Here is a 27,389-nt window from a genome sequence, read left to right on the forward strand (position 1 = left end):
GGACCTCTGGAGAGCACTGAGTCCAACCCTCTGCTATAGCTGGTTCCCTATTCCCTACAGTTGGTTGCAGTAGGTTTATGAGATTTCAAATACTAGTTAAATGTTGCTTAATTTATGTCAGAATATGTAGATAGTACACATGGCACAGGTAACGGCAAGTAGCCAGGTCAGAAAAGAAAAATTATGAATTTTTTCTATACAGTAAAATATAGCTATGTGCTGAAACTCCCACTCAAGTTAAACTTTGTTTCCTTATGATTTATGACCTCACATTTTGCCTACATAGTCTCAGCATGCTTATAATCTACTTACGAAAAACAAGATTTTTCTTCTATGGGAGTTGTCAAAAATTTGTTGATAAGAACTTTGAACAACCTCCCTGTTGTTGAACATCTGACACAGTGATGGGCTCCACCTTAAACTGAAAGAAGGATATAAACACTTATGGAACTGAATGCAACATGAGGGTGGTGTCTCTTCACTTTCTTGGGTGGCCACATGAATTATGCTGTGGTAAGAACTCACTCTTTGACATACTTGAAGGAATGTTGGGAGATGAATCATATTTGTTTCCTTCTTTATATGATCTGAGTCGCATTGAAGAAACTGTGTCATTCTTTTTAAGTGCTTGGAATGGCATCTCTCATCTAACTACTTAAACGTTGAAAAGGTACATGAGGAAGAAAGACTAAAAGACTGAAACAAAATTGGTCCTTTTCATAGCCAGGCAGCGGGTTTTCTCTTGAACACCGTTTAGGTGAACACTCTTGGGGACAGTTCTTGGGTTATGCCCCATGCAGTCTGGATTGATTGTCCTGCCAAGCAATCCCCTGCTTCACAAACTGGCCAGTGGAATAAACAGGACAATGACAAGATGAACTGCGTGTCAGAAAGGCTGTAACATGACTTAGTATCAGTTTGTACCATGCTGTCTCATGTTTTACTGCTTTCCACAGTGGAAATGACAAGACAGGATAGAGGCCAGAGAGGACTCTCTAACTGCATCTCCCTTTCATCCTTCTCTTGTAAATATGACCCTGTTCTGACAGCTTAGGTCTGATTAATGGGCTTGAAGCCCACAGATGGCACAAAGACTTTGGGACTAGAATTCAGTGGAGTGTCTAATTCCAAATGAAAGGACACACAATAAATCTTTACTGGGAGCTGACTGGGGCAACTCTTCATACAGCAGCAGCTTGTATTCAGACAAGACACACTCTCATCATATTCATTAAAAAATAAGAAAAGAGAGAGAGATTAAACTATTTAAGATTAAGAGCAGTAAGGAAAACTGCCTATATTTATCACTGCTAATTATTACTTGCAGCTGTAAAGCCAGTCCTTTGCTTGTTGCCATTGAAAATTGGGATTAGACAGTGTCACAGCAGTGTATTTGCAAGCTCTAGCCATGGCTTCATCTCTCACTGACAGTGTCCTGCAGGCTTGTCCCAATTACAGGGAATAATCACATTTCAGGGCTGTTGCTGTACATTATTGCACCTGGAGTAAAAGGTCCATTAGTCAGAATTCAGGACATAAATTCCACCCAAAGAAATTAGTGAAACTGATGTTTCCTGGTTTGAGCTTCTGGATCTGAAACTAGATGTAGGTCTCTATGAACACACAGCTTTTAGGAGTGGGATGGTTGAGTGGATATTACAGATGTCCTTCTGCTTCAGGAAGCTTATTAGCACTCCAGCAGGATCCAGAAATCCTTGAGAAGGATTATGGGTTCATTGCCTGAGGTCTGTGCAGAGTAGTATGGAAATGCAGCCTTTGCTTCCTCAGTCGCTGAGGCAGCCAGTATAACTTGAAGTGGGATGTGAGAGGACCAATTACTGTGCTTTACAGATAAAGATGTACAGATTACACCTGGAAGCTGGAGGGATGCTAGAGCATTAGTGTATTACAGAAAGTTAATTATGCAGAGTCTGAAGACCATATTCCTTTCCATTCTTACCTGTTAAATGAGCAAGGCCATCTCCATGCAGAAAAGCTGACAGGAATGTGGTGCAGAAATAAGAAGTACCTGCGTATCTGTAGACAGTTCTAAAAGAGAAATTATATCAGCTGCTATGATAAACTGGAGTAAAGAACTTTTTTTGCCTGATGCCGTCCAGCACCAAAATCAGCTAAGCTTTTAGGTGTGACGGGGGACAGTCTCTTCAAGTTATTACTTATAAAGCTGTTGCATTTAAGAGAAATGCCCACCCCTTTGTTATAGGAAGCAATAATATTTCAGCGTGATTTAGGTGTTAAATTTTACACACGCACATTTAATCAATTTTGGAATTCAGAATACAGGGTACTAAGAAGAAGCAGTATTTAAAAAGATACCAATTTTGGCAGCCTAGATTGTAATTTTAAGCTGATTGGCAAAAATGAGTCTCTAAAGATAGATTCACAGGCAATCTCCTGTAGGATTTTGCTTATGATGTCAAGACTTTCCCTGAATGCAAAATGTTCCTCTGCCAAACTGTACATATATATTTAACAAGTGAAATCAGATTAAAGCTGAAAAGCAGGCTTGTTTGCATGGTGCTATCTCAGGCTGGCACCCGCTGCAGCTGATTTTTAAAGTGTTCTCCTTTCAATGTTGTTCTCTTACAGAACACCTAGAAAATCCTATATATCTTCATCTCCTCCATTTGTTCTGGGTCACAGAGAGATTCTTGCTTGAGCAAATGGTATGACCAACTGCTCTGACTGGCAAAGAGCACATTCAAGAGAGGGAGACTAACGCAGCTGGCACACAAGATAGTTCAACATTTAATTTGCAGGCTGTCTATTCTGTCACTGATCTTTCTGAGTGCATATACTCTTCTCAGGAGGGGTAAGGACAGCCTTATTGCTTAACATATTACATTGTTATGTCATCGTCATCCTGCCTTATTTTTCAGTGATTAATGCAATTACAATTTCTGAAATTTATTCTAACTTCTTCGCAATGTTGAAACTAAGGGACCTGTTGCTGACTGAGCTTCTTGTTCCGTGGAACTACCATTCTTACACACACACACAGACTTATGTTTTATCTCTACAGTCCATGAAGATGTTAATTTTACTATTTTGGCATACTGAATTTTCTAAAAAAAAACTGACCGATTTTTGGTCAAAGGCTATTCTTGATGGTTGTCAGAAGATCAGTGATCTCTCTTGGTCTTTACTTCTTCTTTAATGAAATAATTCAGTTAAAATGCAGGAAGGGAAGTAGTATGAGTGTGCAGTATCTATCAGATCTTCATTGTTGGTGCATTTAATGTCTTACGCATTCACACATAGTGTGTATCATATATACATCATAGATATATATCATAGAATTTTTAGGGTTGGAAAAGATTTAGTCTTACTGTCAGCCCATTACCACCATGTGCACTAACCACATCCCTCAGTGCCACATCTACACGGCTGTTGAACAGCACTGGGGATAGTGATTCCACCATCTCCCTAGGTAGCCTCTTCCGATGCCTCACCACTCTTGCTGAGAAGAAATTTTTCCTAATATCCAACCTGACCCCCTCTCCCCCGGCACAACTTGAGACCATTCCCTCTCATTTCTGTTGCTAATCATCATAATCAATATATCAATGTACTGAAAAACATACAGCATTTGAGCAATGTTGTGTTGATCACCTTTCCACAGAAGCACTTCTGTTGTACTAACAGCAGACCTCTCTTGTGCCATCAGTGTGTCAGGAAACAGTCTGGGAGGTCTTCAAGACATTCTGGGATAGACTGCCAGAGCGTGAAGAGTATCACACCTGGATGAGCCTGTGTGAGGAAGGAACAATGAGCATTTTTGAAATGGGCATGAACTTCAGTCAATCCGAGGAGCACCGAAGTCTGATTGTGAAGGTGAGTGCAGCACCAGGTCAGAGTTTTCTCCTAAGCAAGGTTATAATATTCCACCACTAAAACCTGCTCAGTGTATGACAGGTGATAATATGTGTGGGCAGTTAAAATTTACAGGAATGAATATTTCCAGCTTTTGGATCCGTCGTTCAGAGATCAGGCTGTCTTAAAGCATATAGTGGTTTATAGATCTTTCTTTAAAAATTATAATTTCTCCTATCTTTGCAAGCTAGATGAAACATAAGAAAAATCTTAAAAGTCTGATCAGAATCAGTAATGTTAGGCTAGTCTGGACATGCTGTTGTTTTTACTTTCTGTTTTTTTGTGGACTTCTGTGCTGGTAATGTGCACTGAGGATGTGAGCGTGGAAATTACTGTGGTTAATGGGGGGAGAATTATCTGAGCCTTCACTGGATACTAGCCGAAGTTTGCTTCTGTGATGTCTTGTGGTACTGTTGTCGTTAGAAGACTTCACAAAAAGATGTGGACACTTAAACAGAACCAACAATTGGTTGACGTGTCGGGCTCAAAGTATCAAATTAAATGGGGCTACATCAAGCTGGTGGCCAGTTACTATGTGGGGCTCCCCAGGGCTCAATTTTGAAGGGAACTGGCCCTGATCTTTTTATCAATGACTTGGATACATGGATTGAGTAAATTCGTGGATTAGGAGGAGCTGTTGACTGCCTCAAATGTAGAGAGACCTTGCAGAGATCTTAACAAATCAGAGGGCTGGCCAATCACCAGCTGCATGAAGTTTAACAAGAGCAAGTACCGGATTCTGCATTTGGCTTGGGCAACCCTGGCTATATGTAAAGATTGAGGGGTGAGAGGCTGGAGAGGGACTGTCTCGCTTTGCTCTGCACAGTGCAACCTCACTTTGAGCACTGTGTGCAGTTGTGGGTGCCGCCGTGTAAGAAGAACATAAAACTACTACAGAGTGTCCAAAGGCAGGCTGTAAAGATGGGGAAGGATCTGGAAGTGGATGAACTGAGCTGATGGAACACCAATGTGTGCTAATATGTTTTATACAGAATATCACAAATCTATCAGATAACTTGAATACAAGAAACAAACAAACAAAAACCATCAGCACCTCAATTTATATTTCAGACAAACTGAAGGCGAGAGCACTCTGTCTCATCCTTCACCAGCCAGCTTCAAAAGGTCTCATGGTGTATTTTCTAATACACATAGCTCAGTGTGGATTTAATTGCTATTTCTAGTACTGAGCCACTCTTTCTCATACGTGCTTATGCACAACTTGCTTGTCAGAGGGTGAAACCTCTTCAAAGCAGCTCTGAGAATATTAAGTCCAGAGGCAGTGGTATCACTCTGCTTTTAAGAACATCCTTCCGCCTGCCAGTTGCTTGCTCCAGGTTAATGTGGTGGTAGCAGGTGGTGCCCAGCTCAGCCTGTGATACCAGGTGCATGTTTTAAAGCACTGTCCTGTTTTTTTTTGCCACATTCACCAGCTAAGTTGACCAAGCTGCATAGGAAAGCTTTTCCCTTACTCATGGGAATTTTGCTTCTCTCATTACAGCATATTCATTGATTTATTTAGTAAGCTGTGACCATATTTATTTATATTTATTCCTTACATTATATTCTATAAAACGTGTAGCACTTCTTACCTTTGGACTGCCATCATTTCACAGCAAGCACAATACCCTATAGCATTAAATGTGTGAACAGTCCACACACTCAGTTGCTTGAATGGAAGAATCACTCATGCATTGAGATGCAGAAAAGCAAAGTATGTGGTCAGTGTGAATACAACCTGTAAATTCTTTGTCTGGCCATTACATACCTCATTAAATAATCCTGACTTTTAATCTTCCTTTGCTCTCTTGTGTTTGTGAATCATCTGTAGTCAGCAGTTTAGCCTAGATCCTGGCCAAATATTTCTGCTTTTTTATTTTAGGTGTTATGCATTACTATGGCTATTACTGTCATAGCACTTAGATATTCTTTGAAAAATCTCAAAAGGAAGAAATGTCAACAAAAGTAACTATACATTTTCTGAGAGCCACAAAGCTTTTGCTGTGAGAGTTACACACTGCAGCCAAACCAATCATTTATGCCATTCATAGCAACAGCTACCGCAGAATACGATATCTCTTCTTGAGGTACCCATCTCAAAAATGGGCACATTTTTTTACTTTATAAACCATGGAAATAATACAACAGTTCTGGTGTGGCCAGTGGAAGTGTTTTGACACCTTCTTTCCTCCTTTTCTATTCTTTCTTAATCTGAAGATCTGTTAGGGCTCCTGTCAAGTTTTCGGATATTCACAAATCTTCCATAGAGGCATCTGCTGCTGACAGTGATTAGAAAGAAAAAGTCAAGCTAGGTGTACTGAAAGTCTTCAAATGACAAGTTTTTGTTTCCTTTTTTCTCCATCAATCTCTAGCATGTACAGAAAGATAAGTACAAGGAATTTGCACAGACTATATCACAGGATGCTGCACTGAATCTTTAAGTGTGAAGCATCAAAATTAAAGGAGCTGAAGGTGTAAGAAGGGAAGGAGAGGAGGAAAAATGGTATTTTCAAGATGTTAAGAAAGATGTGAAGTCAAGCCCATCCCTGTGTCATTGACAGTTCTTTTTAAAAGCAAAAACAAAATCACAACATTCAGAATACACTGCAAACATTCAGCTTCTGTTGAATGATACTGGTTTGTACTTCTTAGCTTACTGCTACCTTGCAAATACTTTGATTGCTTATATTTTTAATGGAGCCTCAAGTGATTTCACATTGGGAATTTGATGCATGACTAATAGTATATATGGTACTTCAGCAAGAAACAATGACAAATCTTGTTATGAATATCCATGAATCCATAAATGTACTGCAATTACAAGTGGAAGAAAACTACACATTCTGGGGAAGAAAAAAATCTTTACCAACTAATTTCTATAAATGGATTAGGTCATGAATCTTTTCCAAAGGAAAGGACTTGACATTTGGATGATGAAGAGAGAAGGATTTGGGCTGTGCTGTCTTTGGTGGGGCTAAGAACAAAAAGTCTAGCCATAGAAAGGTGTTTGTAAGACAGCTTTGTCTGAGAACCAACAGGCAGATAGGAAAGCAAGGAATCTCCAAGCTAGTGACAGGAGACACCCACCAAAATTCAGTTCAGAAAGCTCTGGGCCAAGAAACAAAAGCTGTAGCTATGTTGACTCAGAAGCACACACATTTAGTATTGACCTTTCACAGTCTGTCAGTAGCTCTATCTCTTCTGGAGCATGGGCTAAATGCTTCTGGATGCCACAGCAAAATGCCTCTTTAGCATGCTGAAATGGGCACTGAGCAATGTCATCTGAGCTTGCCTGAATTCTGAATTTCTTAAAGTAGTGAGTCAGCGCCCCATTGCCACTGTTTATACACTCTCTCCTATTTTTAGCCTCTGATCATCTCATGCAGTAAGTGATTTTGTCTTCCTGTAATGCAGAAAGGCCTTTTCTCCTGTCCATCTTCAGCCTATCCTGTATTCTTCCTTGCCAACATGTCTTTCTCTGTTTAATCTGATGTCTTCATTACAGCTTTCAGTATATTTTGATAGCTGGCTAAGATAAATTTACATTTTTTCCTTGATATAAAGTATAAGTTCTCTTGCAGATCTCTTCTGCACTTTCAGCACCTTCACTTTCTCTCTTTGCCTGCTTAAGGATACAAAAAACTTTCTTCCATTGCCCTCCGTTGAGCCATTATTTTAGATATTCTTTATTTTCTTTCTTATCCCCTCACGTACTGTTTTCCTGTCCTTCTATTGACTTTGGCTCTTTTTGTACTGCAAGTCTTACACTTCTCTAATTTCAAAACAAAACAAAGAAACTGACACATTCAGAAAATGTCACCAGATGTTCAAATCAATTAACTCCAGTTGCTTCTCCAAGTCTTACTTCATCTCCCTTTCATCTCTTCAGCTCCTTCTGTGTGGATTCTCTCTCTGGTCATTCTCCTCTAGTTCCAGCCTGAATCTTCCTTTTTAATCTCCCTTGACTGCAGACAGAGGACAGAACTTGTCAGCCATGAGACCTCTGCTTACATCTTCCAGGCAGAGCTCAGAGTCAATACTTCATCCTCATTGTCCTTGTCTGAGCAGCTCCTTTACCTGGCAAATCTGCAGTTGTTCTTTGTTTTCTCTGTTTCGCATCTCATTTCTAGACAGCACTGCCTAAGGCATACCGAAGAATCATTTCTGTTATGAGTGTTCACCTCAGCTTTGGAGTTGATTCCTCCTGGACAGACTGGACCTTCAGCTAATTTCTAACATTATACCATGGATCTCTAGCTTTTGCTTCAAGTTGGATATGCCTGAAACATTTTCATTTCCACCATATTTCTCTGCTTTCTCTCCTTTTGCTCAGTGTAGACCGTTTTGCATGTCAACTGTCAGAACATTGCTAACCATCGTGGCCTTTCCCACCAGCTTCCATTCTAGATTTTGTCATCCTTCCTCTTGAATTCTCCCAGTGCCTCAGCCTTGTCCCTGTGATAGGATGGTTCTGTAACACACTGTGGCGGGTGAGAGGACAGGCAAAGAAAGGGTGTTTTCTTGGTATGGCTTCCCTGTGTCAATAATGTGCACAGGTGAGTTGAATCAAACAAAAGTGGTACAATCCTACACAGATGGGATTAAACTAACATGAGATTACTGAAGATCTTTTTGATGTTCCCTCCACCTTTTTCTCCTGCCTGGAATTATCTCAGAAAAGATATTTTGTCTTCTGTGAATCAGGATTGTCTCTTAGGATCAGGCAAAGGTATCCCATATAACTGCTTTTCAGCAGTTCATGAGTTGAGAGAAGCTCATCCATCTGGTCAGTACTATGTGTGATTTAGAGTTGGTGGTAGCCTGTGTTTAATGCCATGGACTCATAGCAATTTTTGATGGTTTTGGATTATATAAAACTAACTGCAGGCTCTTGAGAGGGTAAGCACCAGTGCAACTGACAAAAATTGTAATTCCTAGCTTTGGAAGAGCTGGTATGATAATGTTAGGAGATGCCAGAGGCAGCTCCACTGAGTGAAGCCTTTCCCTGGAGTTACGGTGTGGCTACTGCTGCTGTGTGTAACTATTTGTAGATAACTTCAAGTTTTCAGTGGGTAAAGATATTAATCCCTGCAGGTTCCTTTGCGGTAGATAGGAACATGTTTATAACTCCCATCTTGCATGTAATGGAACTGAGTCAGACAGGAGAGGTGATTTGGCCTGGGCTATTCTGTACTGAGAAACTAAGCCAGAAGTAGAACTTTAGAGCTCCATACTTCTCATTAGAGGGAAAAGGTTCCTGTTTGCCATTAAATCCAAGTTTATGTCCTCACCCCAGACTGGAATGTAAATTTCTCATATAAAGGAGCAGAAAGCAATCACTACAAAGTGTTGCAGACTGTGCCAGCTTAGCCATAGGGAGATGCTTCATTTCCACATTCCCAGTTGGAAAATCAGAAAAACAACAAAAAACCCAACCCAAACATTTAATATTACTCAAAAACAAGTCTTGTATTTCAGAATGAATATTGAGATCATCCTTTCTTTTTGAATTTAGTGCAAAATGTCAGATTTTAAGTGTGACATAAAGCTGCAAGATGCCAATAATCTCTCTGCAAACTTTGCATTGGTTTTGAGGGATGCTTGATATTTTATTGGCCAATCCATTTATAATTTACGTTTAAAGTATGCACTTCTTCAAAACTTACTTAATTGCACAAAAAATGTGGTCTATCATGAAGAGAGAATATTCTGTTCTGAAGTGGTTGGATTGAGTTGAATTGAGTTGAGTTGAATTGAGTGGTTAAATTGAATTATCCAGCTACCCCATGAAGAGACCATCATTCCATACATGTAGTATTAGGTTTCGCTAGTTTACTACAAAACTGGACAAAGACTGAGCGATTTGATACCTTTTTAAAATGGAGATATGGAGACAAGGTCTGTCATGTTTGTTATGTTTGTCACAGAATCATAGAACTGCGGGGGTTGGAAGGGTCCTCTAGAGGTCACTGAGTCCAACCCCACTGCTAAAGCAGGTTGCCTACATCCTGTGCATCCTACAGGCTGTACCTGTGCAGGCTGCACAGCAAAGTGTCCGGACAGGGCTAGAATATCTCCAGAGGAGACTCCGCCATCTCTCTGGCAGCCTGTGCCACTGTTCCGTCACTTTCACAGTACAGAAGTCCTTCCCAGTGTTTGTATGGAACTTCCTGAGTTCCAGATGCACTGTTGCTCCGTGTCCTGCCACTGGACACCAATGAAAAAAGCCTGGCCCCATTCTAGGCGTTGGCCGTCAGAATAGTAATTAGGCCTTTCATGCTTCATCAGTCCTTCTTGTGGTTTATCAAACAGAATATTTTGCAATAGCAAGATATATTAGGTAGAACTTGTGACTTGAGTGTAGGAAAGCATGATGCCACCAGTTCTTTGGGGCACAGAGTGGGCCCAGAGAACCTCTTGCGGAGAGCAGGAAGTGCTCAGCAAAATGATCAGGGTTATACTGACCTCTGCTGCCAAAGGCCTTTGTGGCTGGGCAAGCAAAGCTGTAGGGCACATACCATTCAGAGGCAGGCATTGCCACTGTGCTTAGGACAGTGTGGTTTTAAATCAGTAGACAAGTCGCCAAAATAATGCATTTCTTAAGACGTCTTGCTGGTAAATATCTAATTCCTAGTTTACAGAGCAGCGAGAGATCATTGCTCCTGCAGGAAAAGACAGAAAAGCAGAGCATCTTTTTACACACCTGGTGCTCTTACAGTCTCTGCTGCTGAGTTTCAGTTGTATTTTAGAAATATACTATGCGTTTTATTTTCAGTGAAGGCTTTGTTAATAAATTCTGAAGTTAACAAATGAACATGAAATAAATGAAATAATTGTTTTTGTATTGGAAAGATACATGAAGTGCATTTGAGCTTCTTCCCCCCTTATGATTCAAATATAAATGGGGTTTGTTTGTTTATTTTCCAGAAACTGTCCTATACAAAGGAAGCAATGGCTGGGTGAGTACATTTAAATGTTAAAATTTAAATTTTACTTTGCATTTCAATCTGTCTGGAGGTAAGAGCAGGGTTGAGTTGTGACATTTTGTGATGTTTTCTCTTTTATCTTTTTCTTGTCAGCTCCTGCACTGACTGGTCATGCGGGTAAGTCATTTTCCCTTTTTAAATAGCCTCTTGCTTAGTCCTTTCTCCTGTTCTTGCTGCTGGAGTTGATGACTGGAAGATATACAGAGTTCGCCTCTGTGCAAAAAGGCTTATAGAAAAGTATGCCATGTGGTGGAGAAATCCTGTGCTTCTTGCATGTAGCCTCTCACAGGCTGTCCTAGCATGCTTGGTGTGCTGAAAATATCCCAGCCAACCTGGGGCTTGCACTTTTGCTTAAGTATGTCATCACCTCATTGCCAGTCAGACACGCAGGCAGGCTGTTGACCTGGAGAGGTTTAGTGGGGGAAATCTATTTTGGGAGAGTTGTATCCCCAGTTGCTTTGTGTCAGTGTTCTGGCAGTCTTGTGAACCTTTTTCAAAACTAGACCTGGTCATCAGTATTAAGAAAAAAAAAAGAAAGAAAAAAAAAAGAATACTTCTGAAATGCTTTTCCAGAAAATGTTAGAGATGTGTTACAGGCTCCTCACACTCTTCAAAAGGAAATCAAAATGAAAACTTGTCTGAATTCTGACTTCTTTTTTACCAAAGCGAACCTAAACTTGAGCTATTATTTTCTTTTTTTTTTTTTTTTTTGAAATGGAAGGAAAAACAGTTCAAATTATTACTACCCCATTCTCCTAAAATGTAATCTAAAACTGTTATTTTTAGAACAATTCAAACCCAAACAACTTTGTGCTGAACTCCTCTGAAAACTTAGCAGATTCAATCCCCAGCCATGTTACAGCTATGATAAATGAGTAATTCATTTACAGGAGAGTGTTCACTTAACAGGTTAAAATGAACAAACAGCACACCAAAAAACCCTCCCAACACTTAATGCAGTATTCCTATATTTCATAACCACAGTATTACATATTAAAATTAATAAAGTGAAATGCTAAGGGCAAAGGTGATGCCTAAGAGGTTGGTTTTATTTTCTCTTTCCTTCTGAACTTTCCTCTGACATGAGCACTCTTCTTAGCTCCTAAGTCAATTGAGTAGTGTAAATCCATACAAAACGTAACATTGACCAAACTTTTTTTGTGCTTTTATTTTCAAAGAAAAAATAACAAAAATCAGGTGGATTTGCTCTGGATAATGAAGCATCAGAAAGAAATAAACGTAATTTAGTTTGACAATATTAGAAAAGTATCTCATTCTAAGAGCATTCTGGGTACCTCTACACTAGAAGGTTTAAGATGCAAAGTTTAAGCCAAGATCACACGAAAACAAAGCCACAATTGGCATGCCATAGGTGGACAATGTCTCATCTAAATTCAAACATCTTCCATCAAGAAGAATGAGGGAGATACTTCAGTATTGCCACCAGACAATGTTCTTTCCTGCAAGAACATGCTAGACTTTCCAGTAGACATCAGAATAAATGGAAGACCCTTTTTAAAATTTTCTTTAAGAAGCCAGAGTACACAACTCAGGATCACCCAGTCCTTAAGGGATGGTATGAGAAATCCAGCATCAAGTTCTTCCTGCAAAGGAAGAAATGTGAGTACAGTTCTGCCATTTCCTGGGCAGTGCTGTACTCACCCATGAGCTTTTCTGCAGCAGGTTTCACTGGGGCTGACCTACATGTTCAGGACCTAGTGATCCTGTAGATACATGTTTAGTGTGGGGCAATACAGTGAATTGAATGTAGCTGTTTTACCACTTGGCTGTGATATCTCTGTTGGAACAGGGAATTGACCTGGCCTCATGTCTCAAGAGATGGAGGGAGTATTCTAAAGCACCAGCTGTAGATATCTAAAGGAGATGTTTAAATGTGGCTCCTCTATTGCCAGAAGACAAGGTTCTCCCCAAGATGTCTTGAAGCAGGAGTGTGCTTTCATCTATCCCCTGGTGAACCTCATTTTCTTTGGTTACTGCACAGAAGCAATTATTTTAGTTCAGAGGCCAGGCATTAGGTGTATTTCTCAGTCTATTTTTCCCATCAGTAAGAGCATAGGAATTATCAGTAGGTTTGTTTTCTTTTCTAGAGCATAGGCCATGCACAAGAAACTGAAAAGTGTCATGTTGTTTCTTTTTTGTTTGTTTTAGTGAGCTTTGAGTATTTTTTCCCTGTGAGACAATTGCAGTTTCATTTCCCCAATTCAGAGCTGATCTGGAGATGAAGACAGATCCTTGATATCTGGTATTTTAACTGCATTACCTTTCTAAATTAAAGTATGACTGTGATGAAATCTATAAGCAACTGAAGAATTGAAGCTGTGATTTAGAACATTTAATATGCTCGATACACTCCTACCTATTTATCAATACTGTGATTTATCTAGTTCGAAAATGCTCGTTTCAGCTAGTTAAATGCTAAAATAGTTTTGATGTAGCTTACAGAAAGGTGGCTTGCACTTGTGATTTATTGCCCAGAATAACTCACAATCCAGCATTACTGGCAATTACATAACAGCCGGATGAAAGTTGTTCCAGTAAGACTCACTCATGCACGTAGGTTAAACACCGTGCTAGCCTGGCTTTTTAAGAAGTTGAGGGATTAAACTAAGTACTATGGAAGAGAAAACCTCAAAGGAAAAGCAATATAGGGGAAACAATCTAGATTTTTTATAATATACATTGGAGCTTTTCTTAGGCTGGAAGTGTGGGAAACATCAGCCACAGGCTTTTAATGACTTCTTTATTCATTAGGCCATTGTGACTTTGCATAATGAATTTTGCTCTTTTCATACTGGAGGATACCACATGAAAATAGGACAGTTGTCCTGTCTAGTTCCTGGTGGGTCAAAAAACAGATTTTGAGAACCAACTGAAGGTAAAGAAGTAGCACAAAAATTCTGTGGTAGGAAGCCATTGCTTGTATGTCATAACTTTTCTCAAATGCTATATGCGTTACAGCGTCCTGAAGGAAACATAAGGAGTACGGAATAGTTGGGAAGGATGAATATAACAACGTGCTATTCTTTACTTTTTCTCAACCACTTATTAATGTCAAATATAGTGAAATAAGTAGAAACGTTTGTTTCTTTCTGACTGTGGACTCACTGAAATTAGGCATAAAGAATCATGTCCGGATCTCCTCTGTTCTGTCTATGTACTCTGATGTGAATACATTGGCAAATTTAGGATCCATATTTCATTGGTGCTAGCAGCAATGGTTGATGATGTATCAACTCAAATTTTGTACCTTTACTGTAATCATGCCTAATGAAAGAAAAGAGGTTGTCTTCTATTCTGGGATCATTTCAACAGTACATGAAGTCTGCCTGCAGTGGTGTAGAAACATACCTGAACTCCTTTTTTGCCTCCATTTGAAGCAACAATTTTGCTTGTTTCAGAAGTTATTGAGCATCTGCTCAGCTTTACCCCATGTGAAGAGTTCCAGGCTGTTCCTTGGTAGTTGTGTATTATCTTTTGTTCTCTCTGCTGTCAGATAACACATATGAAAGATTTGTCCTGCTTTAATTAAAAATAAAAGAGTTCAAAATTCAAAATCTTCCTACATAAACAGTAAGATGAATGGAAGTAGAATTAAAAAAAAAAAATCTAAATGCAAGGCTCAGTCTTGAATTCTGTACTTGGACAAAATATTTCAGAAATTGCGAGCTTATTTAACTCCATTAGTTACACCTTTGCTTAAAAGGTTTTAAAAGAAGAAAATCAGCCCATAAACGTATTTTTTTTCTTCCCTTTGAGAAAGGCTTTTAAATATGAGCACTGACACAATCATGTTTAAGAAATGCTTGACAGAACAAATTAGACTTTGATACATTCAAATTGGTACATGAGCTGATGAATATCAAAAACTTGTAGTAGAGATCTGGAAGCAAAGTTGCGCAGAAAGTGATCACAGCACTGTTTCTTAAAGCAGCATTTTTATCCTCCTAAGAAGAAATTGATAGCTGTTAATGCGACCAAATTCAGTTATTGACTGGTCTTTCTTGATTAGATTGATTAGGGCTACACAAGGCTTTATTTAAACCTTGGCTTTTAATTTTCAGCCTAGTGTGAGGTAAAATTTTATCAGAAAACCAGCTGTGCTTCAGCAACCTGTATTTAAAAAGTTGAAGGAGGAGGACTAATGCTTCATGTGGGGCAGGGGTTCCCTCAAGCTCATGGAGGACTCAAATGGGAGGAGGTAGATGTGTCCTCAGGAGCTGCAGCCCCTGGAGAGCCAGTAGAAGAGTGAGGAAAGAGGAGTCCCCTGGAGTCTCCTGCAGCCCCTGGAGAGCCAAGTAGAGGAGTCAGGAAAGGAGGAGTGAAATTGGGCCTGGGAAGGGATGGGGGGAACAATGGTGTTTTAATGTTTATCTGTTCCTCGCTACACAAATCTATTTTCATGAGCAATAAACTAACTTAATCTCAGTCTGTTTTGCTTGTGATGGCAATTGGTAAGCATTCTTCCTGTCTTTATCTCAAATCACCAACTTTCTCATCTTATTGTCTCCTCTGGCCTTGGTGAGGAGAGGGCGGGGGGTCAGAGAGCAGATGGGTGGCATCTGACCCTTAGTCAGGCCTAACACTGCACAAAGTTAGGTGCTCAGTTGGATTGGTTCAGTAGCCATTTGGGTTTTTGTGAGATGTCCCAAGCTACAGCACACACCTGCAGAGAGCTGGCAGGTATGGTGTAGGTGAAATCTGTGGGTGATTTGGCCAGAAAAGCCTTAAGGACCTTGTATGAAGTACAGATGTGTGGGCAGTGAAAGAGAATACTGCAGGTCTCAGGTTGAACTTTGAACCTGGTTAGTCAGCAAGCCACAGTTCTGTCTGACCTCTTCTGAGTAAAAGGGGTTGATATGAGACTTAGCTGATGTGTTTATATGAGTTTGAACACTTCAGCACAGCAGAATATTACAAGTCCTGTAGCAGAGGTGTTTCACTACACATCACTGAGTTTTTTGGTTTGGAAGGAACCTTAAAAATCATCCTATTTGACCTCTTGGTGAAGGGCAAGGGCATCTTTCACTAGTAAGATTTGTCTTTCCGCCCTTGGGAATCATTCCAATATATACTGAGGCTGCCAAAGAGCGGGAAGAGAGTTACCTTGTTCTGAGCTGGCTGAAAGCAGGTAGCAGTGTCCACGAGATGGAAGCAGACACAAATTCTTGCGTGCATCTCAAAGCTTGTGTAGAGCTTATAGGCTTTAGTTGTTCAAGAAAATGAAGCTACAGTTTATATTCTTGAATCTGTGTTTTCTGCTTTGCTCATCTGGAGGTTATTCTGTTTATTGTTCATATTTTATGATTGTTAAGTAGGTTTCATTTTGGCAGCTTAATTAATTTCCTGAACTTACTGTAGTGTGGCATTTAGTCGTTATGCACAAGATTAAGGCTATGCCTCCCAGGAGAGGATGGGTGAAAATGTTATTGGTCTAAATAGAAAATTCACCAGATTAATCTTACAGTCTGTTTATTGGTAAGTGTTGAATGTTTATGAGAAGTAAGGGAAGAAGCAATGTTTGAGATTTTAGTTAATGGAAACTGTCACATTTTATCATATGCCTGTGCCCAGGCATCTCAGTATGCAACTTTGGATATGTTTGGCTGGTACTGGAATTGTTTTTTGGGAGAGAGATAGAGAGACTGGTTATAAATCCTGAAGAAGGCAAAATATCCATCAACCGTGGTTTGAGTTTTGTTTGAGTAAAGCCTGCAGGATCAATAATCTAGTATGTGAATCAAAAATCAGACCTAGCAAGGCTAGAAAAGCATGGCTCAGTAGTAAAATAAGCACTTGTGTATGGTACAGTGAAGACTCATTGCCTCAGTATTTACTTTATGGCACAAAAATGTCCACCAATAAAAATGAGTTCCTTTGGAAATGGGACAAATATCTTAAAACAATGAACTTCACTGATCTTTAGAGCTCTTACTTTAGTGTTCAAATGCTCTGCAGCACTTAAGTTTCCAATCTTACAAATTTGTAACTCTGTATTAAAATATGTGACAAACTTAAAGAATCAGTTTCTCTTCATTCAGGAAACACTTTTTTCTATCAATCTCTCTCTCACTTTTGGTAACTTGACAATTGCTCAGGCTCACTGAATTGGCTCCAAGGAATTTGGATTTACTCTTAGAGCAGTGTTAAAGCTGTTGTTTTTTTTTCTCAGACAGACTGTCTTCGCAGTCTTCATCTGATTTTTATTTGAAATACTTTTCTTCTTCATATTTTGGCCTCGAGCTGGGAGTTGGTGGGTGTTTTTTGGTGGTTTTTTTTTTTTTTTTTTTTTGGTGTGTGTGTGTAAACGTAGTAACTGAATTTGGAAGCTGGTACTTTTGAATGATGAGTATCTGCAGATGAGTAAAATTTATGATCAGATGGCCCCATCTTCTTGCAGTTATCTCAGTACAGCTAGGATGCTTTGGTGCACTGCAGATCATTTTTAAAATGGAAGTTTTTATAGGACATTACAGATATCTTTGTGTGGTCTTCACTTTTACTTCATAATAGAATCATAGAATCATAGAATCACTAAGGTTGGAAAAGACCTAAAAGATCACCCAGTCCAACCGTTCACCTATTCCCAATAGCTCCTACTAAACCATGTCCCTCAACGCAACATCCAGTCTTTCCTTGAACACCCCCAGGGTCGGTGATTCCACCACCTCTCTGGGCAGTCCATTCCAGTGCCTGACCACCCTTTCTGAAAAGTAATACTTCCTCATGTCCAGCCTGAATCTCCTCTGCCGTAGCTTGAAACCATTCCCCCTGGTCCTATCACTAATGACACGAGAGAAGAGGCCGACCCCCAGCTCACTACAACCTCCCTTCAGGAAGTTATAGAGAGCAATAAGGTCTCCCCTGAGCCTCCTCTTCTCCAGGCTGAACATTCCCAGCTCCTTCAGCCTCTCCTCATATGGCCTGTGTTCCAGACCCCTCACCAGCTTTGTTGCCCTTCTTTGAACACGTTCCAGGGCCTCAATATCTTTCTTGCAGTGAGGGGCCCAAAACTGGACACAGTACTCCAGGTGCGGCCTCACGAGTGCTGAATATAGGGGAACAAGTGCTGAATATAGGGGAACACTAGAGGGCCAAATGCATTTTTTTTGTGGTGGATTTCAGTTGAAACAAAAGAATTTTGCAACCCCAGAGATGCAAATGATGCATTGTGTGTTGCAAGATAATATCTTACACAAGTGACCTGATATCTAAGTTGCAGAAGATAAAAATTAAGCTTTGCAATATTCCAGTTATGAAGTTACCAGCAAAACACCACCATGAGAAGTTTCTTTTGCAAACATGCTTTTTGGTGCTGAAGCAGAATTACAGAGAGAACAAAAACTGGTTGATCTGTCTCGCTACTCCCAACTTCAACTTCTGGTCTTGTTTTTATTTAACAGTGGAACTCCAACTCCAGCTTCAGATGCTGATGTTACCACATTGAGAGGTCAGTTTTCATCTAAATCTTGTCACAGCTGTTTCTGAATTACTTGGAAATGGAGCAATGTCTTGTGGATTTGTGAAAAAGTTGTGAATTTTTCCACCTCCAAACGGTGCTGGTTCTGTTCTGGTGTTCAGGGTGTGTGCTGACATTATTTTGTTACTAAATGAATTGAGAAAAATCCAACTTGAGAGATCAGTCCTGGGCAGTTTTTACTGCACTTACATTGTGTTCTTAAAAATACTGCGCTGCTTAGATAGCACATTAGCATTTAATTCTGATTAGCATATTTGATACTTTTCCTGAGGCTCTTCAGGTGTTTCCTGTGTTGTTTTTCTCATGATGATGGAAATAGGAATCAAGTGTTACTACTTATGATTGCTAAGCTCATGGGTGTATCTACACGTACATGAGCAAAAATAACAATACTGCTCTTTCAAATTCAGATGCAGCTGCCAATGTTCCTCCTCCTCATGAGGTCTCAATTGAGAGTCCTCCAGGTGGTACCAGCCAAGAGATGGAAGATGCAGACACTACTGTGAGTATTCTTCTTTCTTCTTCTTCTTCTTTTTTTTTTTTTTTTTCATTTGGTTTAGCATTCTCTTGCCTTTGCTAAAGACCACAGTGACCATTTCTATTTTCTAGTACATGAAGATGTTTTAAGCATAAATAAAGAATTCATAAAAACCAGGAATGAACCTCAGAAACTTTTACATAACTTTCTGTGAAGGTATTATTCCATTTGCAGTGGTTTTGCAGTGTGCCTTCTCCATCTGTGTGAGAGAACAGATGAGCTATCAAGTGAAGATTTTGCTGGTGACTAAACAGGACTAGTTAATGGATGCTTATGGACTTTGAAAGCTCTGAGAAGGATTGTTGTTATTCCTATGGGAACATGATACACATTAAATTGCTGTCCTAGTGTTTGAAATGTCCAAGTAGTACAGTTACTTAGGACAGCAGAGATAGCCTGGGTAGCCTTGAAGATGCCTTCTAATTCTCCATTCCTTTTCCTCTCCTGCCAAAAGTGAATTTTTATTTATTGTTTTAGAGTCACGCTTACCTTGGTATCTAAGACACGACTCCCAACACAGGGAAGCCTACAGCAAGTACATTAAATGTCTCTGTAGAAGTAAGCTGGCTTTCACAAGTGCTGATCACCAGACAGGTCCTGGGGAAGTGTTTGCTTCCAGAAAACAGATCCTCTGGATTAAAATTTAAGCCCAAACTCTAGATTCTAAATGCACTGTGCTTGAGCTTACCTGACCACCAAAGAAAATTTTGCAAACCAGCCATATGAATCAGCTGGCACTTGTTTTCATATAAATGTGAAACTCTCACTGGATTTACTGAGAAGCATACCAAGTTACACGTGCTGCATATAATTGGAAGCTGATTTATGGTACTGGGCTTTAACTGTGCACCATTCAGTAACCTAGTATGGCTGAGAAACAATGCTGGGCCAAATTCCAGACTTTCTCTAGAGCTTTCACATGTGTCTGCTGAGCTCTGATATTGTGATTCCAGGAATAAACACTGAGTATGAAATAGACAGATAGCTTCTGACTCTGGTCCAGGGGCTGATTTTATATTTATATACCATGGGACACACTTGTGGTTTAGTCCCATGTACACCATTATTTTTTTCTGAAACAGAACTACCTGAGCAGAGTGTAAGACCACTCAGTAAATCAGAAAGAAATCAGAATTGGATTGCTGCTGCTACAGTGTTTGCACTCTCTACAGTTACCTCTCACCTCATCATTGCTCTGAGCAGCCAAAATGCATTGCAGATTACAAGACCAAGAGTGAGCAAAGCTCATCTTCATGAGCGTGCTTTTGTTTTGGGGGGACTGATAAATGATTCAGATTACATGGAGTTGCAAACAGTCATGTAGCAGCAGAACATGTGCAAACTAAGTGTGTATTTGTGAAATAATAGCTGGCTTTAAGCAGTGTGCCAATCGTTCTGGTTCTTAACGAAGTTATTTAGTCAAAAAGGTGTGAAGGGGTGGGTGGGGGAAGAGAATTTAAGTAAAAAATCTGGGAGGGCCCTAAACAATATACAAGTGCTCACTGGTGGCAGCCATGCTTTCTGGAACTGTTCCATTCCCTGCACCATACGTAGCTGCAGTTTTGCTGAAAATGTCAGCTTTGCTGGCTCATTTTTAACTTTTTAATAGGGAAAAGGCAACTGCCACATGTAAATAGCAAAATACATTTTAGCCGATTTAAGCCAACCTCCCCCTCAATCCCCCAAATTCCAGACTTTTGTTCTAGAATAGAACCATGAAGCAAGATCTGTTTTCCTTGACATTCAATATACCACAGGAAATAGTATGCTGGTTGTAAAATAGCGGGGAATGAAATAGAAATGGCTCTTCCCATGTTGCTCCTTGATTCAAGCTAGATGAAAATTTGACTGGAATTCACTGCTGCCCACAGCAGCTATGTTAGTTCCTGAAGCCAAATTATTGCACAGGGTATCTGTACACACTGTGCATGTAAAATGTAGAACTTGGCAAAGGTAAATTGTCTTCTAAGTGAAAAAGTAAACAGGAGCCTTGTGATAAATGGGTAAATCAGCCCATTGCTGATTAGGCTCAGGTGACCCCTTGGTGCATCCACAGTTGCACTTCAGACTGGCTCTGCTGGGCTTCTGTTTGTAACTCAGGTCAATGACACAACTTTGCATAGAGCAAAGATGTGCAAATGGAAAATAGACGTAATGGCAATACACAGTACTAAAAACGTTCTGACTCATTAGGTTGTCTTATTACCTTTCACTTTGTCCCTGAGACTTTCTTGCACTCCTTTGTACCGTATGACATAAGGTGTGCTGATGGCTCAAGTCAGCATACTGTTCTTTGGCCTGCAGCTTCCATATCATTAAGTATATTCATCATGCCATCTGTTTGGCCCACCAGTATTGCCCTGATATGTTCCTGTCCTTACAGCATTTATGAAGAGGTCTTTTTTTTTTTGCTACATCATGGGCCAGAGAACCCTTCAGGTCTGTAGAATTTTCTGGCCCTCACAAAAAAAAAAAAAAGACGTTTGGACCCAGGCTGAGCAATGCAGTGTGCTGACAGCTGGCAGGGCCACATGTACGTGCTGCCATATCTGGGGATGCTTTCCATGTGGAGTGAATCCAGGATAAGTAGGAATCTGGTCTGCAGCGGGTACAGGGGATTTATTTCTTGGGAAAAAAGCCACAGTCAAATGGGAAAATAAAAAGCACTATATCACCTTTTGCTTTCTCCCTTCTCTCCTTTCCTTCCAGATCAATAATGAGATAAAGAAGGAGGATGAGACTCCAGTGAGACCTGTAACTGAGCAGATGATTGAGTTCAGCATTGTGATTGCTGGAGAGAAGTACAGCGAGGAGTTGAGCGACCCAGACACTGCAAAGTATCAGCTACTCTCTGAACAATTTGTTTCTCAGGTGATTTACTTTCCCCGAGTTCTTTTTCTTCTTGCTGACTCTTGCAGAGCAGTAGTAGCACATAGCATCTGTATTAGGATTGCTCTGCAGAACCAGCTTAGGGCTTTTGTTGCCTGAGGCAAGCTGGAAAATATTCACTATGAGAATGCCCTGCTTTGTCTGACACGCTGCCTTTTTGAGGTTGTAGGTCAAACATCACAGGTAGCACATCAGTTGCATAACAGCGACTTCAGTTTTCTTACCTGTGTTTCTTATGAAATAACATGCTTTCATTTTTCCAAGCAAAAGAGGCAAAAGTAAGCTTCTGGGGAGATCATGCTGGACCCCTGTTACTCCAAACAGGAAGCTTTCTGAGACACTTCTTCCAACACACTCTTTGTTAGCAAAAAAAACTAAGCCAATTGTTATTGAGAAATGAAAGACAAACTTGCACTCTAATTCTTTTAAAGTCCTGTTTCTAACTTTGTCCTTGCCATCCTCAGAATTTTTAAGCAACTCTTCCTGTCAGTGTTACAATAGTAGAGCTTTTGAAGTCACACAGAAGTGACAAGATTCTATTTTGCCTCTTGACGCACCTTCGTTACTTCTTTAAGTAACTAACTTTTAAAGATATATTTAGATCATAGAATCATAGAATTTAACTAAATCTCTCTAGTGACCAGTCTCTCTGTAGAGAATTTATTTCAGATCTTGTTCAGGTTTGAATTCTTCCATCACATAGTTGATTTGAAACTAGGGAGTAAAAACACAGTTTGAGAGCGTTGGCAAACCAGACTGCCCATGCTCTCCAAATGACAGGATGTGAATTGTTTGCTGCTTGGAGCCATCAGCCTGTGCTGGGGCAGTGCTGGAAAGCAGCTCTAGTAATTCTGATACAACGCTGCAGCAGTATGAAGTGCAGGCAGAAGACAGACAGGTCCATCTGCATCTGCTCATGTGGGCATGTTCTGGGTGCTCTACAAAAGCTGAAGCCATAAATAGGATTTAGAAATTCTTAATGATTGCAGTGTCCAGATTTTTGATTGCAGAAGTGAGGTGGTAAGTGATGAACTAATGAACAACAGAATTCATGTTATTTCCACGTAGGAGCAGCAATGAGATGCTGTTTGAAATCTAGGCTGCTGAAAAATCTCTCGTTCTTCATTAATGTCCATAATCAGCAGTGCATACGGACACATATTTAAACCTTCAAACTTCAGAAATCTTCTTAAGCACATGCTTAAATCCCACTGGAGTCGCTGGAAATGAACTGTAGTTTAGACTCTTCGGCACAAACTTCAAAGAAAAAGACATATGTGCTTTTATATATACGTGTATATATATACACACATATAAAAATGCAAATAACCATATATCTATGTACATATATGAATGATTTATTGAACATTAACTTCAAGTTAATTTAATTTTGATTAAATTGAATGCTTTAATTTGTACACTACGTATAAAGTTACTGGCCCACCGACATGCAAAAAGATACTTAAAATACAATCTGCTACTGTCTCCCAAGTTACTTCTCCCTGCTGTTTTCATTATTTTATTTATTTACTTTACTTTTCATTTATAATGATGGCAATCTTCTTACCAACATTTTCTTGGGGCAGAGAGCTTGTCTTTCCTTTCTCCTGGGCGAAGCATCCAGGGTACTAAATGGTGGGATCATCTTTATTCTAGCTTTGTTTCCTTCTTAGTTTCATTTAGTGGGGGTTCTCTGTTGAATTCCTTTTACTGGGGAATTACTGGGCCAGATCCTGGGCCAGATGGGAAAGAGATGTACTCTTCAACTGCAGCCAGAAAGCATCACCACAACTGTCACAAGTTGCTAGCCTAGGCTAGACATCTTAATTTTCCTAGTTGTGTGGCCAAGTAGCAATGCCATGGAGTGTGTGTGTGGAAGAAATGTCAGATGGGACAGAGTCCACCTGGCACATGGATGTTCCGCTCCTTTGATCCCTCGCCTGGTTTTCTCTGTGCTTGGATGAAGAAGCTGTTTAAAAAACAAAAAGAAAAGAAAGTCAGCAGCACTTGGATTGTTTAAATCTCACCAGAGACTGTTTAAAAATAGGGAGAATAGGGAGGGGAAGAAGAATTTGAGGAGTAGAAAATAATTCTCAACTGGGAAGGATCTTTCGGGAGGAAAAATACCAAAGCCGGCATGAACCTGTAGTATTCTGTTTCTTGTTTTTGTCAACACAATTAACTATTGAATTGGGCCTGGACATGCTACCATTCTTCTGCTTTTGGTCTTCTTTCTTGAGTAGCACCACTAGTCACTCCTGAGCCCTCTGTATGTTTAGAGCAGCAGAGATGAGCCATACGTTGCACTATGTTTTGCACTTGGGCATCTTTGGAATCTGAGATCCCTGTACCTGCAGCAGCTGTCATTGCTTCCCTTGCTCTGGTTGCCAAGGTCTGAAGCGTTTTTCCTGAATTTATTTAAATCTGAGGAGATTTAGGAGGTAATGGAATTTTTGGGAGCAAAAAAGGGTTTGTGGTGCATAAATAAGATCATGAATGCCATCTTTGCAGATGTTGTGCAGGTCTCTGCAGGGTCTGTTTGAATTTTCTCCTCTTTTACTGTTTGTATACAATTCTTGGGGGATGCTAGATGGCATGCTTTATACTTTTGCTTTCCCTTTTGTAATAATAAAACAGCGACACCAAAACTCTCCTATAAAGAGCATATTTAACAATTTTTTTTTCCCTATTAGAAATAGAATCTCAGGTGCTTTTTTAGGATTTTATAAAATGTTGAAAATACTGTCTGATTTTTCGCTACAAGGAGTAGATGGAGGAAACTTGTGTTAATATTTTTTTTCCCTTCAAAATAGATCCAAAATGTATTTGAAGGACTGCCTGGATACAAAAACATCCATGTCATGGAATTCAGGTAAAAAGATACTGATGTGAATGTTCTGGTTGAGGCTCATCATGTCTGATGGTGCAATGCCCTAGCACCACACTTGGAAGAACATCAGTAAGAGGGAATTTGTAGGATGGGTTAATCAAAGGAAGAGTGCTTCCATAATGGTGTATGTGTGGAGAGGTCAAAATAGACGTACAGAATTGTATATAAATGCCTTTGTCTTTTTTCTGCTCCTCACCCACTAGAGAACCCACATGATATGTTTGCCTTCATTTTGAGGAAGGTATTAGAGAATCATACCTAAAATTTAAAGAGATGTTTTCTTATTTCAAATCAATATCTGATACTGTTGACATGTTCTAGTATTAAACAAGGAAGAACATGGAAATCTTTTCAGAAAATACACTGTGTTTAACTTTTCAACTTATTGATGTTAACTTGAGACGACTACAAAGGTTGGTGTTTGAAGTATGTAAAGGCTTTCTCCCTTTGATCAAAGCAAAGGCAGGTGAATGCTTTAACTCTCTTCAGTCTCATAAATACTTTTTAAAGGACTAGTTTTCTCAAGTTGATTTATGATTCAGAATTATACTTTAGGTTACTTTGGGGAAAAAAAAAAAGGGGGATCCTGTGTATTATATATCAAACATCTGATTTATGATTTTTGGTATATATGGATCACAAATTATGACTGAACTTGTAATTGATTGGATATGACTTTCAGAATCCAGTGAGGCTTTTTGTAAGTCAATCTAATTTGTGTTTTCTATGTGAAACTCTGTAAGCTGTATTCCTTAAAGTATTTCAGCCAAAAAATTCTAACCAGAATACTTCCAGATAACAAAACAGCTATAGTGAGGAAGTTTCTATGGTTGGAACGATATGGTTGGACAGTGTTCCAATAATACTGTCAAAAAAGGATGGCATAGCAATCAAATTATGAAATGCTTGAAGCAACAAGGCAGGAATGTTCCCTGTGGATTGATGAACTCCACTTTGTTGTGGCTGTGAGACAATAATTACCTGACTTGATGAGATTGATTCATAGATATGTAGTAATTATCCCTGCATCTGCAAGGAAAACAGAATGATAGAATGTCTTCAGCCCTCACTGGAGCCCAAAGGCAGGTTTGTCTTTTCTTCCTTTCACTTCTGGCTACACTCACAACAAGCTGGGGCAATGACATGGGAAAACCCTGCTTTAGCTCTGCCTGGGAGGTTAAGTCTTCCATCTCAGTGTTTGCAGTCTAATACATCTGCAAGCTCTTTCTTCATTTCAGAAGAAAAATAAAAGGTTGGTATTTCTGGCAGGGTACCAAAGCTGCTTTCTGTGCTCTGCTGTGCATGACAAGCAACGTGTTTGTGAACTACCTTTAGTTAGAGTTGGGGAGCCTTGTTTCTTGTTTTACTGGCAGGAATTTAACAGTGTTATTTGCACTACAGAGCAATGGTTCTGCTTTGATACCTTGTGATCAATAGGAAGCATCTCAATTCAGGAAAAGCAGAGGAGTTTATTGTGCAACTTTAAATCATTTTGCTGTATGGATTTTCAAATTTGTGTGCCCTGTAGAATACAAAAGCAAATTTGGTGAAGTTAGACTTTAAGGAAATAATAATACAGATTTAACAGGTTTTGCTATTGTTTTTTATTTCTCTATTCAGCTCTCCTGAGGAGGACAGGTAAAGAACACTTTTATACATATTTTTATTATACAGATGAGAAAGCATGTTAGCTGGAGGACAGTGTCTTGGGGATTTGCGGTTTTGGCTCCACCAAAATCACAAATTCAGCAAAAATACTGTGTGAGGGACTTCTACCAGAAACTACAAGTAACCAATCAGGTTTGATTACAAAAAAAACATAATTTGCTTATTTAAAGGCTGCTTATCAGAAACTGCTCGAGGAGAACCTTTTTAAACTAAGTCAGCTATTGGGCTGACTACAAAAGGGACCTCTTGGGAAGAAAATGGTATTACTTAATGACTATTCAAGGTCTTTCTAATTATCAGTAGTTAGTTAGATATAGGATGATTATTATAAGAGAAATTAAAATTAGCAAGAAAATCATAGTTATCCAACAAAGGCAGTTGACTTAGCATCTTCAAGGCCATAGTTGCTGCACATCTTAGCAGTAATCTTGCACTCATTTCTTAGCAGAATATGAGAACAGCATGGAATTGTTTTTTGGTAGACATATGCAAGTTAAGCATCCTAAATTTTCCTCTGATATTATTTGAGGAATTTCACAGACAGAGAAACAAACCACAACCTTTAAATTACTGGTTGTATTATTTACTTTTGTGTATTTCTCAGCAAAGCCATAGCCAGTTTTCACAAACTGTTCTACAGAGAATGAACATTTTAATTTTAGAAGAAAGGTACTGAGCAAATCTGTTCACAATCAATAGTGAGTAACAGCTATCCTCTATTACTCTGCATTTCTGCAGAATAAGATGCATGCAACAATTCAGAAAGATTGTGTTCAAAATACCAAACATGGCCTTTTCTAGACAGATGATGGTGTTATTAGTTAGCAATTATTAAATGCAGCAGGCAATTAATACAAGAGCAGAGTTGCATTAAAACTAAATGTTCTTTTTTTGCTAAAACACTGTATTCCATCTTCGCTTTGCCTTTTCACTACTGCAGTCCTTTTTCATTTCCTCTACTGACAGTCAGTACCCAGGGTGAGTCTACAATGGGCTCATTTCAGTAACAGCTCCAGCAGCAAAACT

General features: G+C 39.5%; 1 protein-coding gene across 2 annotated transcripts in view; it reads left to right on the forward strand.

The window, feature by feature from the left end:
• IMPG2 (interphotoreceptor matrix proteoglycan 2) overlaps positions 1 to 27,389 on the forward strand; it is a 53,681-nt gene that overhangs the window by 8,148 nt on the left and 18,144 nt on the right. Inside the window, exons 3-10 of one of the 2 annotated variants that reach the window (XM_042868315.1) lie at positions 3,689 to 3,855; positions 10,822 to 10,853; positions 10,974 to 10,997; positions 18,302 to 18,348; positions 18,789 to 18,880; positions 21,626 to 21,787; positions 24,619 to 24,677; positions 26,316 to 26,333. In XM_042868315.1, coding sequence (XP_042724249.1) covers positions 3,689 to 3,855; positions 10,822 to 10,853; positions 10,974 to 10,997; positions 18,302 to 18,348; positions 18,789 to 18,880; positions 21,626 to 21,787; positions 24,619 to 24,677; positions 26,316 to 26,333 — 601 coding nt within the window. Of the gene's footprint in view, positions 1 to 3,688; positions 3,856 to 10,821; positions 10,854 to 10,973; positions 10,998 to 18,301; positions 18,349 to 18,788; positions 18,881 to 21,481; positions 21,525 to 21,625; positions 21,788 to 24,618; positions 24,678 to 26,315; positions 26,334 to 27,389 lie in introns of those variants that run through there. The other variant, XM_042868314.1, reaches the window with a different exon arrangement.

Source organism: Lagopus leucura, unplaced genomic scaffold (assembly GCF_019238085.1).
Source record: "Lagopus leucura isolate 7727_CA_CO unplaced genomic scaffold, USGS_WTPT01 Super-Scaffold_100001, whole genome shotgun sequence".
Lineage (NCBI taxonomy): Eukaryota > Metazoa > Chordata > Aves > Galliformes > Phasianidae > Lagopus > Lagopus leucura.